Here is a 16416-nt window from a genome sequence, read left to right as displayed (position 1 = left end):
CCGATTTAACGCGGCGCTATATCGCGGCCGAATCGACTAACATCTTTTGTTTTAAATCACGAAGCGCAGCCCTTTGCGATCACCGGCTTTGATTAAAATATTTTTTTTTCCAGAAATTGCGAATCTGCTTGTTATAATTATTTCTTATCTTGATTGACATGATTCGAGAAGAGGCAGTCTCTAATTATTATTAACGTTGCTTCATCGCGTTTCATCACATTTGCCTCCGATGACTATCTCTTCTCACCTCCCACGATTATTCTATATTGTAATACGATTCGCAAGTTCTACACGACGTGATTTTATCAGCGAAATTACTCTGTTCCAAAAAAGGTCCACGCGATTGTGTGTTTTATCTGTGAATCCACGGAGCATCGAAATAATTCGTCCTGTGTAAAGTTTTCTGACGTGTAAATTGGCCGGTTATCATCTCCGGAATTTTAACGGGTTTTATGGTATAGTCTAGCGTTGTATAGGCGAATTAACGTTTAAGAATTGTCCGCTTCTGTCGTGCCAAGTTGTGTGTGCGATCTTTGAGATATATCGTTTCGAGACTCGGCCCCAAACAGATTCGTCGAGCCGGTTTACAGCCGCTTTTAATGCCGTGGACTACCATTACGCGGTTCTTTTCTATCTATCTCGCGGGGCAATAAAAGCGAAGTAACGAAAGAGATGCGGCGGTGCTTCTCGTCAAACAAATTTACGACGCGAGAACAAACTTCCTCGTCATCTCCATCTGGGGGTACAATATACCTGGGGGTTAAATTAACCCCGGGATGTATCGCATCATACGATTTCCGTCTTATCTAAAACTGATGTTAAAAGGCCGTAAATTACTCGAGTACATATGTTATCTAGAGATAAAAAAGTTTTCAGGATATACACTTCGAACATGGTAAATAATTCTATCGGGCGTTTTGTGTGTTGTACACTAAACTTTAGGAATTCTTTGTGATAAATTTTCGCGATCCGTTTCCTGACCAGCATAAGAAATTTTCCGAAAGCCTTACAAGACAAGACAGTGCAGCACTTTTTAACATATTTTTGGTTTCGTGTGTCTCGCAAAGACACAGTTGTGCTGCGTTCGCCGCATGTGCGTGCCGGCCGTCGCGCGTGCGTGCACCGCTAATGGAGCGGAATTAAAGTCGTTAGCTTCCGGAAAGGTTTCGACTAGAGGGGCTTCGGCGAGTTTCGGAAGTTGGCCACGTTCATTTTTCATCGTCGGCAAGAAATAGCGGCGACAATGACGCCTCGTTAATTCACGTTGCAGCCCTCCGAAGGAATAATGCATGTCGGCGCGGGCGGGATCTCATTACCGATAAAAGGCCGCCGTGTTACGCCGCGCCGTGTAGAGCGCGATACGCGTGCCAGTCAGATGGATGAATTTTAATTCGCGACGGCGAATCGAATTCGTGAAATCGGGCTACGGGAGGAAGGGGGGGGGGTGCGAGCGAGAATGGTGGAAGGCGAGTATAACGGGATTAGAGAAACGAGCGGAGATGAGTGACAGCTCGACCTCGGAAATTAAATGAAAAGAAGAAAGCGAGGGAGACATAGAGAGAGAAAACATCGAGGAATTATTCGAGGATGAGTAATGGCTTTAAGAATTTTGAGATATTAATACTGTATTAATTGTAAAATTTTACTCCAACTTTAGCAGAGTTTTTAGTTTTTTTTTTAAATAAAAATTTGTATATACGAAATTGTTTATCCAATTTAAACGTTTCTCGCAACATTTTATTAATTGAATAGATGGATAATAACAAAGACGGATGTATCGAAAATCGGAATGATTTATTTAGTACGTATCTAGAGTCACCAATTCAATTTTGCAGAATGCTTTTCTCGCAACCCCGCAATTCGTTCCGAGACAATTGCGCAGTTTATATTTTACCTGTTGTGAATTATTGCGCCGCATTATGGGCTTACGCACACCGATACGCATCGCGCGCGTGATTCGGCATGCGTGTATATACGTACACGCGCCCGCATGTATGTATTTATGTATGCGTGTAACGGAGAGTTTAACGCTCGGCGCGCACGGGTCACACAATGCCGTGTATGGACACTATGGGCATTGTGCGACGCGAGAGCGAATGAATATGTGCACGATGCATCAAAGAGTTAAGACTCAATGGCGGACCACACAGACCCCGGAATTGAGAAGACAGTCGGCTTAACGGTTAACGTATTATTGTGCGGCCGCACGTTAGAGTTAGGCCGGCCGGCCGTCGTTGGCTATCGGGCCCTGCGCGGCGAAACGGGACGATTCGCGTCCCTGATCCGGGCCCCGATAAAGCGAGAGAAGTTTGATCAACCGATTTAATTAAAATTCCGCCAATTTATCCTCCGCGATGGTCCACGCTATCAACGTAGAATCTTGATTTTCGTAGTTAATCAAATGAATTGACACTATGACTACTGGTTACAATGCTGGTTTAAGTAAAGACTCCTTTGGCGAGTGTCAGATTATTACGATACATTAGGGACAAGTAGATTAAATTTCCTTAATCCGCATGATTAGGATATTTAGTAAGAATTAGATTCAAGGTTTAAGATCAAGGTTTATCCACGTTTTGTCAATATGACGATTTTGCTTTGTATATCCATCCAGCTTCTGTGTGCACATCTGCTTTTATGTACAGTTCTAAATGTCTTAACTGTCTTATATATTATTGATAGGATATGTGATATTTCAGCGTTTCCAGCGTGAGATACTAACATATTGAAGATACCTAGGAACTCGTGGAACAACTCTCGTGGACCGTTTCGTTCGTTTCCTCTATAGAATTTGAAGTGTGTAGTCTACGAATAGCTAGGACACGAATTCTCGAGCCATTCGTCATTCCGATACTCGTCCCTCTTGACTGTTACAATAACAATGTCGATGGGGGAGATCGGGGCTGCGTGATTTTCACTCCGTGAGATTATTAAGATTTTTGTGTTTCAATAAAAAAACGACTTACACTTTCATAGTGAGAGATTATAGTGAGAGTATTACGTTGCCTAGCGAGTTTATCTTGCCCGCAAGTTGGTGGCCACTCTCCGCGCGAGTCTGCGGAGGGTCCGAGGGTTGAGCTCGCGGTAAAGGCAATCCTGCGGTCTTCGCCCAGCAGGAGGGATGTGATCGCACCGGTATCGGCACCAAGCTGTCTGCCTCGAGAGGGAACCAGCCGTGTCGGGGCGTTCTCGTGTACATAACCATGTACGACCGCGGAGAGTAGGGCCCTCGCGAGAGAGAGAGAGAGAGAGAGAGAGAGAGAGAGAGAGAGAGAGAGAGACGGGGCAGAGGTAGGGCGGCGTGAGAGGGCGAGGAGGGAGCCGATGGTCAGGGGCCGACCGATGATGGTTTGTGCTGTTGCGTGTAAAAATAGAAAAGGCAACCCGGGAACCCGTCCAACTGCATATTACCACCGGACATCGGAATGCGCGGCTCTGTGACCGGGCGATGATGCTGGAACGCACGTGTGTTTCAGACCGTTCCCTCGCTACTCCTCGGGTCCCTTTTCTTTTCTTCCCTCCTCTTTCGTTCTACGGGGAGGAGCGAGGATTGGAATGCTGAAAGTATAAATCGGGATCGGGAAATGGGAAGATTAATCGCCGGTAGAATGTGAACCTGCAAACCAATTCCGGATATAAGATATTTCTGTGCGTTAAGTTTTAAAGTGGGAAATTAGAATGAATTTAAGACATTCCGAAGATTTAAGTTGATATTGGATGTAGCTTTTAAATGAAATAGAATTTAAGATATAAATTTTAAATATTTGGTATAGGTATATTAAGTAAAAAATATATAGATAGCATATATCATTTAAGGAATGAGTTATAACTACATAATTTAAAGAGTTGAAACTTTTTTCAACATATTTATGAAATTATTGCACATATGAGGAAAATAACGAAATACCGAATGAGATATTTGTTTTCGAATTTTTCACGATATTACTAGGAACTTCAAGAACATTAATAAAATTCGCGATTAAGCTTTTGAAAATTAAAATGTATGTTTAAAATAAGATATATATATTTTTAAATAAGCAGATTAGAGTGCATTTTTCTCACCGGCGGCGCGCGGCGTAATTTTCCGGAAAATTGTATGGCGAACGCGCGATCACGGCTCATCGGCCGATTCATTCAGAATATCTCGCTCGTCGGCTATTATTCGAACGGCGGTATTTTTCGAGATCCCGCACATTGTGCGAATTCTTCACGCCTGCCAATCGCTACGTAGTCCTTCGACGGGATCCCTACATGCGCGGTCCTTCGGCCGTTGATCCGCAACAGGAAACCATGTTGCCGCGGGGATGCACCGATTATGCCGCGGCGGAGAGGGGAAGAGGGCGAAGGGTGGGAAGGCGGATCGTTCTTTCAGGATGTTCGACCGGGCGGGAGATATTAGATGTTTTGGAAACATAACGCAGAAGGGTGCGCCGGAAAGTTACTCCTTGTCCTCCGAGTTCCTTCGCTTTGGCGATAATCATACGCGCGAACGGAGACTAAGTGAGGAGAGAGCATCTGGCTCTTCGTCAAGGAGGCATCATGCTCTCTTGAGCCATGATCTGTCTCGTTGTTCCGCGTCTCAGAGAGGAAGCGATACATTAAATGGAAATCGGGAATACATTAAAAAAAGAAAGAGGGGATGGAGGAATTAATATTTTATGATTAATATTTTATCTTGGACTAATATATCATAGACATTGCTGCTATTATGAGCATCTCATTAGAAATCGCTTTTCAAAAATACGGAGACCGGAAACATGACACATTTGTTAAGTTGTATCAAGCTCATTCAGCGCTCTTTTTCTAACGTGGAAGGATAGAGGAACAAAATATACTTTCTCGGAACGGTTAGTTAGCCTTTTATCTTGCCGAAGGGCGCGGGACGAAGGACTACCGACGTGGAAGTGTCACGAGGAGAGCCGGTAGAACGTATCAAGTCGCGCGGACGTTATCTCGGCTCGATCGGGTCGAGGGGGGTTTGGATATCCAACCCCTTCTTCGGAGAGCCGGTAACGAGTCGGCCGCCCCTCTGTCTTCTCTTCTTCAACTTCTTCTTTTCCATTCCAATCAGCTTGAAAAGCGGAGAACCCTCAGCCTCTCTCCGCGCTCGTGGGATCCATGGTCCACTGGCCTCGATCTCTCGCGCGCGAACGAAACGGACCCCCGGTCGGACCCCGCTAAAGTATCATGTATCGTATGGCCGCAAAAAAAGTCGGCGTATTCATACACAGATCGGTACTCGCAAGGTGTCCTCTCTTTCTCCATCTCTCTCTTTCGCGTACGGTGCGAGCTGCGAGATTGGCTCTTTCTCTCTTCGGGATCGTTGCGAGCCGCTCACGAGAGCGCGTCTCTCTTGAGTTGAGCATAAATCGTCGGCTGCTTGATGATACGCTTAGGGATAGTTTTGAATGGATTAACAGATAAGCCGTTTCCACGAAGAGATGCTACTCGTGCGAGTTTAATTCCCTGTTGGCGCGGCGAACGCTGTTCGCACCGGCAGGTTGAAATGTTGATCGCGAATTTCAAGTCTTCAAAATTGTAAGAAGTCTCCCAAAGTCTCTCAAATATCTAGGTGAATTATTTGAGCCTATAAAAATATTTACGAAGTATATTGCGAATCGAAGTAATCTGACAAATGGAATAAAGAAAAATAAATTTTCTGGCAAATGGTCTTGGGAAAAGAAGTTTCGGATTTTCATCGACACGTCGAGATCGATATCTCTCTTCGCAGTATGAAAAGATGAAGATATTGGGATCGCGCGTTGGTAACGGCCGCGCAAACAATATCTTCTACGCACAAATCGATCGGCTCGATACCGATCATGCCTCTCTCAGGTCTCAATGTTCGCCGACCGAAGATAAAGGACTGTCGCGATACGCCGTGAAAAGAAAGAAAGAAAGGGACGCCCGTCTTTTGTATTATACTTATGCCGTAGTATTGCTGAATAAAAAAAAAAAAGGAAGAAACTTATGCCACGTCTTGTGGATACCTGGCATTGTGCGCGACCACAACGCTCCTGACACCCTAGTGTCCCTTTGTTTCGCGGATGATTTCACCCGTGTGGGACACCTTCGTGCGATAAGCCGGACAATGGTTGGTCTCTCCCGTCTACGGGAGAGACAGTATCGCAATCTCATCTCGCGCCAGGGATTCGCCCCGTCGCGGATTAATGAAATAAGAAAAAAATGTATAGTTTAGCATCCCGTTGCTGTTTGTCTGATCTCTCGCGAGAGATTTTCTCGGCTATTTGTCGAGCTCGAACTTTGTGCGTATCTTACGTAACCGCGCGTCATTCAGGTTTGTAACTCGAGACTTGGGTGTACGTCGGTCCTCTCTCGCGTTCTTGATGTTGACGTGTTTCAAAAATTTTTGAGAATTCGATACTAGATACGATTAGGAATTTTTTAAATGCAGGAATTTCGGAAACTAAAACTTAAACTATAAAAGAACTTAAAAAGATCGGGAGATTAACAAGATTCTGGACATTTTAAAACTTTGTTCAATCTTTGAAATATTGTATTTTAATTGCTGCGAGCAATGTAATAGTTAAAGTACAATTATAATAGAAGAAAAGAAAGTAGAATTTATTGGAGGTGAAGGGGTTACATACGTTTGACAGGCCTTAAAACTAGATCGAAATTAACGAATTTTTATTGTGTAAAATTATGTTTTATTTAAAAAAATGAAAATACACGTCTTGTAGAGTATTCTTTTGAGAATATCTCCTAAAACGTACTCCGGCAAAGATCGGTCTCAGGAAGTTTGTGCTAATTAGATTGTCACAGCTAATTTGTGTCACCTATTCAATTTCTGACTGTCAGACAAAAAGTATTAGTAGTTAAAATAATTTTCTAAAAATTTTTTGTATTGTGCTAGATTTTCTTTCTTCTTGTATTTTAAAAGAGGATGATTGTGAAGAAAGTTTATGGAAAATTAATGGAATGCATATTCATTTTTACATTTTTTAAAAAGAGTGTTTAGAATGCTCAGCCGCTCTTTCTTTAATCATTTTCAAATTCATTTTATTTTTTTTAAAGAAAGAGAGAGGAGAGAAAAGGTGAGTGAAAGAGCATAATATAGAATTCCATCAGATTCCACAGGGAATATTTTTCTTTTCTTTCATGAAACAACAATTCTTTGACGTTAATCTTTTCTTTATAGTACATCATGTGAATCTAATCAATTATACTCACAAAATGTAAGCATAAACGATTAGATTCACATGATTTTTGATGCAATTATGATGATTGGTGAAGAAATGTAAATATAACTTTATAAAGTTATAGTTATTTTCTTATATCTATTTATATGTTCTGCATCATACAAATTTTTTTGAGGCTTTATATAAATAAACATTTGTAAATCTCACAAGCAATAGTTTAAGTATCAGAAGTATATAGAAAATTAGTTCTAAGATTCCAAAAGCATTGTATAATATGGATGAGAATGTTATTTTTTCACGTCTTGACTTTTCTATTCCTGTTCTTGTGTAATAACATGTTAATACTTTGAATGTTATAATTCAGTTTTTATAGAGATACTTTGGTGGAATAAATTCTTCCTTAAGAGATTCTCGTGAATTCTGTTACCAGCTGGACGTTTCTCTGAAAAGGATACCTGTTCGAAATCAATATAACGTTCTTTCTGTATGCCTATATGTGTATACTCGCGTTTCCACGCGAGTGTAGCACGTTACGGAGAAAGAAAAGGGTTGCACTCGATGTAATTGATACGAAACCGTTGAAGCAGAGGGAAACGCTAGGGAACAAAAACTTCACACAGGATATCTCCGCGACTTCCCTTCCTTCCCTGCAGATTGCTCGCCACTTCAGTTAACTAACGAAACGTGTTCCATTGTTATTATTACATTCGCAGAGATTGCCGATATATTCAAGTCATCCAGTTTATTATGTTTTTTCCGGTTAATCCGTATTGTTAGAAAATTTTATACTAAAAAGATACATTTTGTTCGGCCAGAATGAGTCAGTATGCATCGGTATATTACTTTATTTAACAAAACTTAATTTAATTAGTAAAAAATATATTATAAAGATTGATAAAAAAGAAAATAGTTTTTTTAGAATAATAATAATTTTCTATATTTAAATCAAATATATATCTACGTGTTTATATTATTTGAATTATATTTTATTTGAACCGCGCCACAAATAAAAAATTAAATGCTATAACATTTTATGAAATGATAAATAATTATGTGTATATTCGTATTTTTATTACAATAGTATCCACGATCTTTTAACTATTTATATGATTACCCGGCATATAACAAATTATACAGTAAGAGAAAAGTCCAAAATATTTTTTTTTTCTTACAAATGTTCAGTCAAGGTCTTTTGACTTTCTTAAATGAAATGATATAATTTTTTAAATAATATGATACCTCTAGTCATTCTGCATATAAAAGTGTTAAGGTAAAATTATAAAAGTATTAGTAGTTTACGAGGTATTTTATACTTTATTTTGACGTAGTCCGATACAAAAGATAAATTGTTACGTAAAATATCTATTCTTTATCTTAAATAATATCTCTTCTTTATACTTTAATGACAATAATGGAATCCGACCAAAACAATCTTCTTTAATTTCGGCGGAAACCGAAAACGAATATTCGGTTATGTGTTAATTTCGTCCGAACTTGAAAAAGCCAACCAAAACTCTGATTTTTTACTACAACTGGGCGCAACCGGGACGGAAACCGAAATCGAATTTCGGCTTGTAAAGAGTAAACTAACCCGGGCAAGTTGAAAGAACTGATAGCTTAAAATTTACGAATGAATGATATGTTAATATAATATATATAGAGGTAAGTCGGTCACTAGTTCATTCATGAATTCTAGCCGATGTTTGTGAAATGGTGTCATCAATAGTAGTACTGTGAAAAGGAAAAGAAAGAAAAGGAAAGAAAGGGAAGGAGAAGAAATAAAGACCGGTCGAGGGTGGATTTTCTCTACGGGGTGCCTACTTCTTAGAATAGCCTTCGTATTTCCTCTGCTCCAGACGGCGGGTCCGGGAGATTCCAGCTTTGATCAGACGGCCTGGCACCAAGCATTTTGCAGGCTATTCAAAATTTTTCAAGTTTTACTACTTTACAGGTACGTCTATGCAGCACTTTCTTAGCTCAATTATCCAGTTATATTAGAACAAGTACAGTAAAAAATTGTTCAAACATTCCGATTTTTGCACATGGTTTCGAAAATTATCGATGGAAAAATGTTACAATTTTTAAATTAAACTAACGTCTGTTTACGTAATTGAGCAATTTGAACTGCACGGAAAAAAAATTAACTGAATTTAGTCGTATAATATGGATAATTAACATTTTTTGCAGCGAGAGCTATAATTTAGCTATAGTAGCAAAATCTTTTGTTCTTGCTGCAAAAAATATTAGTTATCCATATATTACGACTATATTAGCTATAGTGGCTAACCTTTTTTTTCTGTGTGGTTTTTATGTACGAACTTTCAGAAAATCTTATCCTATCCTATCCTATCGACAAATATTTAAAAAAATATATTTCTGAGATATGGTTTGTGAGTATCGACAAAGCTGCAGTATCAGTATCACAAACGCGAATCGGCTATTTCTGAAACTGTCTGAAACTGTCTACCACAAATCGAAAAAAGCTACACTTAACAGGTTACATCATAGAGTATAACGATCTCATATCGAAGAAGTTTCTTTATGTGTTACTTACTGTTAATAAGTATCTGGCGCTTCAATTTAAAGCTCGTCGGCGGGGTGCCCGCCGATCGGCCGAAATCGATCGCTCCTTCGCCGCCGCCGATAGCTATATGCGCGCCAGCGAACACCCATAGACACGTTCGCGGTAACAATGGGTTAACGCGGATCCGGTGCGGCGTGGCGCAAAACGCGGGTAGGTAATGTAATTATGGCCGAGCGCGACGTGCGCGCGCGGAAGGCAGTCACCGCCATAATAGGCGATTGTCCACGGCGAATGGGCGCCACAATGGCGGGTCTCATTGCCGTTAACAACTGACTGTCCAAATACATCGCGGCGGGACAATGAGCGGGCCGCTGTCCGGATCAGGTTCTCTTTATAACGCGAGAACGTCGTATATCAATATCGCCCTTGCAGCGCTTCCTTCCAGTTTTTCGATTCCCCTGCTTCCTTACCTCCCTCCCGCCCTTTTCACGCTGGGTTATCTTCCTTTAAGGATACAACCCCTTAACAAACCTACGGGTTTGTATGAGGATATTACGTTGATCTGCTGCAGGGATCTGTTTCGTCCACGCGCGACAGGTTCTGCCGCCAGCAAGCGCTATAACTGCAGGAGGCCAAATAATTTATATCGGGTTTTGATAAATGCGGCTCTATATATTGAGGGATAACATTTACTCTCCTACCTTCTCTTTCTTTCTCTTTCCCTCTCTGTCTTTCTTACCACTAATAGAAGTTTTCGAGCTTCAATGCGAACTTTAATGAGCGAAAAATATAAAACACAACCAAGACAGGCAATTCCTTCTTTAATACTTGCACTCTATTAATATATTTTTCTTCAATATTTTTAGAAAAGAAAGTTAGTGATATGTATTTTTGCCACAATTTTATTTTCGTATATCGCTCTTCAATTGAGAAGTATTTTCTTTTTTGAATTTACGTGAAGAGTAAAAATTATATAATTTATTGTTTTATTTTCGTTGAATCACACGAAAATTTCAATAAAATCTGTTATTTAATATTTCGAAATTTTGCAATATTCTCGAGATTTTGCGCAATATTGCGCAACATAAAAATAATTTGACGCGTTCATATCACGAGTCCGAGATTCACGAAAATCCGCGGATAGACCCTCGAGAACGAGAGCGATGCTATTATAAGATCAAATTCGCGTAGACGCTTAGGCAAGTTGGCCCTCGGAGTGGCTTCCCGAAAGTATTTATTCGGAGGGTTTTTCGCGGCGAGAGGAGAGCGCCCAATATATAGCGCCATTCGACGTTCAGCCGGGCGTTCAAAGTGGCATTCGGTTCGGAGAATGCGTGTTTCCACTATGCGAGACCGCGGAATCGTTTCCTGAGGGTTCATTGTCGGCGAATTTCCCCGGCGGCCATTGTGCTCCAAGATGTACGTTGCGGAAATGCCGCAGGTAGGTATACGTAAACTGGTGGACGCGAGTGAATTACCGCTTCAAGTCGCTGAGAAAAATTACCTTACTCCGCTTATTTACAATAATGTCAAATTATTTTCTTCTTTTTTTATTAAATAAAACATTAAAAATAGTTGCAATTGGAAACACAGTGCAATGTTTAATCATTTATTTCATCATTAATTTCAATTCCGTTAAACATTTTTTCTTTTGTCCCTTTATTCGTGATTAAGATATATATAGATAATAGATATTTAATACATATGTTTTGTTCTAAAACAATTACATATATCAATTTTCTAATATATTATTTATGTCTAAACTTAAATTATCAGAAATGTTCGGTCACCAACATGTATCTTAAAATATTTCGTTTTAAACAAAAAATTCTGAGATTATCTCATTCTAAAATATCTTAAAGCGTTGTAAACGAGATAGAGAATGAGATAATCCAAAAGAGTTTGAGGGGAGTACTTTCCAAATATCCAAAAACATTTTCATACTGTCGATGATGCGAATTTCGCGGTACACTCCGTATTGTTTTAGCGGGCAGTGAAAGTCATTACGGCGAAGGACCGCTCGTGAACTCACTCGGACTGACGTTTATGAGCGATCTCCGCGAATTTAATGTCTGGACTGGTTCGAAAGGATGCACACGCGGACCGCGGCGGGACACGATCGGACTAGAGACCCTCTAATCAGAGTCTAGACATCAGGGAGCACGCTCTGATTGGTTCGCCATTTTTCTGCAATTCGCGCCGGTTTTATGAAATCTCTATTGCTATGAAATATAAAAACTTATTAATTATTAATAAAAATACATTGAAATTTTAATTTAAAACGTTTTAAAATATTACGAAAGAAAGAGAGAGAGAGAAAAAGAGAGAGTGAATGAGTTGAAAGTAGAAACTTTGATAGTAATTAACAGTAATAAATTAATATTTAAAGAAAATATAGTAAAAAAGTAATAAGGAAATAGGGAATAAATAACACATATATATATATATATATATATATATATATATATATAAACAGCATATAAAAAATATTTATTGTATACATTAATACTTATGTTATACATGTAAAAAGTATTACATTATTTTATTTTAAAGAATGATGCATCATCATCGATTTGCTATCATAATATTTACGCTTAGCTAATACATTTCGTTTGTTTTTAAATTTTAGTCTTAAGGTAGCAAATTTTTTAAATAATTTTTGACGCAAATTATGACAATTATTAAGAATATGATCTGCTGGAACAGAATTAAATTTATCAAGTAAAAATTCATTTAAATTTACTCTCTGCATGATGTTAAAATAGGGACTATAATGTCTGTATATATTTTCTAATTTTAAGAATACCTCAAATGTTGGTTTATTAATGAAGTATAACGTATTTTTCTTATAACATTTAAGTGTCACAAATCTAGAAAATTCTAATTTTAATGATTTTTTTGACCCAACAGATTGTATGCAATTACAACATGTAGTACATGTTTTCTCAACGGACTTTAAACAGTATCCTGCTATGCTATATAAACTGTTCTTTTCTTTACTATTTAATTCTATTACTGTATTGTTATTAAAAGGGGGAATGTCATTTGTAATTGTAGCTGAAGCATTAGAAGTAAAGGAAATATCAGCTGATACATTATCCTTTTTACCACTTTTTGATAAGTATTCTAAAAAGTCAGAAATATATTCGTCTTCATTTTCATCATAATCATAATTTCCTGCTACTATTGGTCTCATATACATTGATATAGCAATTAGTTTCAAATTGTTTTTAAACTGTAAACAATTTGGAATTACATTTTTTTGACGTATAACTGAAAATAGGTTTTCCATACAATCCTGTGTCAGACGTCCAGTTAACACAAATTTAAAATTACGATCTTTTAAAAGATATTCTACAAGATTAATGATTGATGTCGTGGATAATATAATTCCTCTTTGAACAGGTTTAAATGTTTCTTTCTGACCGATTTTTATGTTATTAAAGAGATCAATAACTTCGTATAAAAATTTAATGTTATCATTGTATATTTCTTCATTTTTTAAACCTAATGCTTTATTACAATTTCTTGAAGTCATTAACGAGAACCATCTAGAGATAGTTTTGACAAACCAAGCAGTAGCAAGAAATTCTGGCTTAGAATTTTCATCTGCCAGAAATTCAAATGAACTACTGACATCTGTTGAAAACACGTTTTTTGCTTTATTCACCCGCATTTTACTAAAAGTATTAGTACTTTCAATATCATCTATACGTAATCTTGGCGTTAAAAGTAATTCTGAATCTTTTTGACATTCAAGTAAATCATTAAAATGTGCAATTTCAACCCTGTTCGATGGCAAGTTATATTTTATTACAAATTCTTGGGGCAAGATAAAAAATTTGTTGTTAATTAATGCTTGTTTTAAATTTTTCAACAGATGTGCAATATCCGCAATAAAATATAAAAATCTACTAGAATCAGATGGATGTGGTATATAATTTCTTAGATTAGAATATCGCCCTACGTTTATTCCACAAGCTTTCCATAGTCTCTGATTTCCAGGACCCATGTCGCAGGTTACATAATTAATATGTAAACCAATATTCTCAGCTTTATTTATGATCTGAAAAATGATATCTTTTAAAATTTCTCCATCAAATGAATCACCAGTAAAATAGTAACCTACAACATGCTTCCATCGACGAGCTGTACCTACAATCATAAATGTTAAAGCATGCGTTGCTGTACCTTTCTCATTTGGATATGTTATGTTTCCAAGCATTGTTTTTGTTGATGAGTCGTAAATATTTTTCGGTGTTATGCTCATTTCATCCATAACTAATCCGCATTCTTTGTCATTATCTTGTAAACGAGACGCTTTCAATTTTAAAAAGTCAAACATTTCATTTGAGATGCCACTTTCAAATTTTAAGTTTTCTAACTTTCGTCGTAATGTACGCAAAGATGGTAATGGCATTCCTTGTAGGATAAGCTCTTCATAACCGGTGGTTCCACAAGTAAATTGTAATTTGAGAGCACGTTGAATGGTCTCATTTGACCAATTTTTGATACGCTTTTTGGTAAATAGAGTCCGAATTTGATCATTAGTTAGCATCTCCTTTAACATTTGCCTATACTTATTATTATTAATCATATTTTTTAATTTTTGATTCGTATTTCTCAAAATCTTATTTTGTTTACGTAAATAAATTAAGTTTTGTAGAGTTTTTTTATTAATTTTACAACACTTGTGATTTTCAATTTCTTTCTCTTCAAAAATTTCATTTTCACAAACTGTATTGCTTGTAGATGCATTGAGAGATTCATTTGTAATAATCTGAAATAAATTGAAGTATACATTAAGAAAAATTAAAATATATATGTCATTTTTTATTATTACATTTCATTATCTCACACCTACTTCTTGTTCACTTTGATCTTGATTTTGAACATCATGAATAATATGCTCTCTCTCTACTAGGTTTTCTGTAGGTTTCTGTAAGTTCTCTCTATGTATAGGTTCTTGAAAGGATACTCTTTTTGTTATAAAAAAACCAAAAATGGTTGGTACAGCGTGTGGTTTCAATTTTCTTTTATTATCAATCCTGTTCGGCTCCCACATTTCAGGAGCAAAATGCACCTATAAAAAGAGGTTAATAAAATATAACTATCAAAGAATAAATAACTTTATTTTATAAATAATGTTTAATATTTTAGTTTAATATGCCAATAAAAATAAACAGATTATATTAAAGTACAAAAACATGCTTCTCATTCATAGAAAACAATATTATATTTTAATACAAAATCATGCTTCTCATTCATAGAAAACAAGATTATATTTTAATAAAAAACCATGCTTCTCATTCATAGAAAACAAGAAAGCAATAGAAGAATAGCAAGATTAATGTTAATGTTTAAGTATTTAAATTAAAAGTAATGTAACTTGATTTCATGTACTTTTATATATACATAACCTGTGTTTTATAGCTTTCCTTTTTTATAAAAATATTAATTTAATGGTATATACTATTTCTTTATACATTTTTTAATTAAATGATAAAATATTTAAATAAACTATTATAAATTAAATGAATAAAAAAATAATTTACCTCGCACAAGTAAGAACTATTTGTTGGCGTCCAATTTGGACGATTCATATTTTTAACCCATTGCTCTCGACGATGCTTATCTCTTGGGAATATCTTCATGATATAGCCCTTTGCAGAGCTATTGTTACAAAATTCTGCGGCACATCCACCCATTATTACAATTTACTCTACTTGACCCAGTACACGCAGTATAAGCAGGTTAGGAGGCATTAACGAAGAGAGAGTGAGGTAGCACATATCTCTCTCTCTCAGGATTTTGCAGAAAAATGTCGGACAACCTAACTTAACCTTCTGATGTCCAGACTCTGATTAGAGGGTCTCTAGATCGGACTAGTTCGAGCGGCATGAATGATCGCGGTCGTCCCATGCTCGTGCCTAGCCGCGCCATAGCTCTTTACAACGCAGAAATGATTTGTGAACCCGGACAGATGGTTGTCCGTTGGCGAAAAACTCTCGTTTCGCCTCGCTCCTATATGACTCCGCGCGCGCCGCGTGCCTGGCAATGCCGCGCGCATTAATTGAAACACATGCACGTGCGACCGGATGTGGGAACTCGATTTTCTCGTTTCCTGCACGCCTCTTCTCCTTGGAACTTTTACCCATTTTTGAATATCCGGCATATTATATCATGTTATTATATAATTATTTAAAACTTTGAATGTTTGGAATTTTAGAATTAACTTCGAAAACGCAGCTTAGGAATTAAAAAAGTTAGATCTTGTAGATAGTAGAAATTATAAATATGTATTGAATTATAGAAAATCTCTGTTAGATTTTATGATAGTGTCGGCGATGTTTTCAATTTGTATAATAGTAAACGTTTCAAAAGTTATTAGGTCAGTTGTAAATTGTTCTCTCTCTCTCTCTCTCTCTCTCTCTCTCTCTCTCTCTCTCTCTCCTCTCTTTCTCCTTCCTCCAGTTACGAGACTTTTCTTCCTTTTTTGTAATATCAGAAATTTGAAAGAATTAAAGTCGCGTCGCATCGCGACTTGAAAGCGTCGCGTTACAGGCGTTCTCTTTTACAAGCGGACCTCGCGTCCGGAAGCTAGTTCGAAACTCCGTATTGGCGCTCCGCTTTTAATCAACTTCCACCCTGAACGTCGATGAACAACGGAACAACCGAAGAGGGGGGGGGGGTAAAAAACGACGAGTCTTATCGAGAATCGACGCGATC

The 16416-nt window shown here is 37.5% G+C and overlaps 1 protein-coding gene across 1 annotated transcript; it reads right to left on the bottom strand.

Moving 5' to 3' along the window:
- Positions 1-12737: 12737 nt before the first annotated feature.
- On the bottom strand, positions 12738-14340 carry LOC112454134. The gene is made up of 2 exons (XM_025015368.1): positions 13879-14340; positions 12738-13753 (listed from the first exon to the last, which is right to left on the bottom strand). Exons 1-2 carry the CDS (start codon positions 14282-14284, stop codon positions 13743-13745), a joined length of 417 nt encoding a protein of 138 aa, XP_024871136.1. The 5' UTR covers positions 14285-14340; the 3' UTR covers positions 12738-13742.
- Positions 14341-16416: the final 2076 nt, after the last annotated feature.

Source organism: Temnothorax curvispinosus, unplaced genomic scaffold, assembly GCF_003070985.1.
Source record: "Temnothorax curvispinosus isolate PA1 unplaced genomic scaffold, ASM307098v1 QBEX01004802.1, whole genome shotgun sequence".
Lineage (NCBI taxonomy): Eukaryota > Metazoa > Arthropoda > Insecta > Hymenoptera > Formicidae > Temnothorax > Temnothorax curvispinosus.
This window is presented reverse-complemented; position numbering and strand designations above follow the sequence as displayed.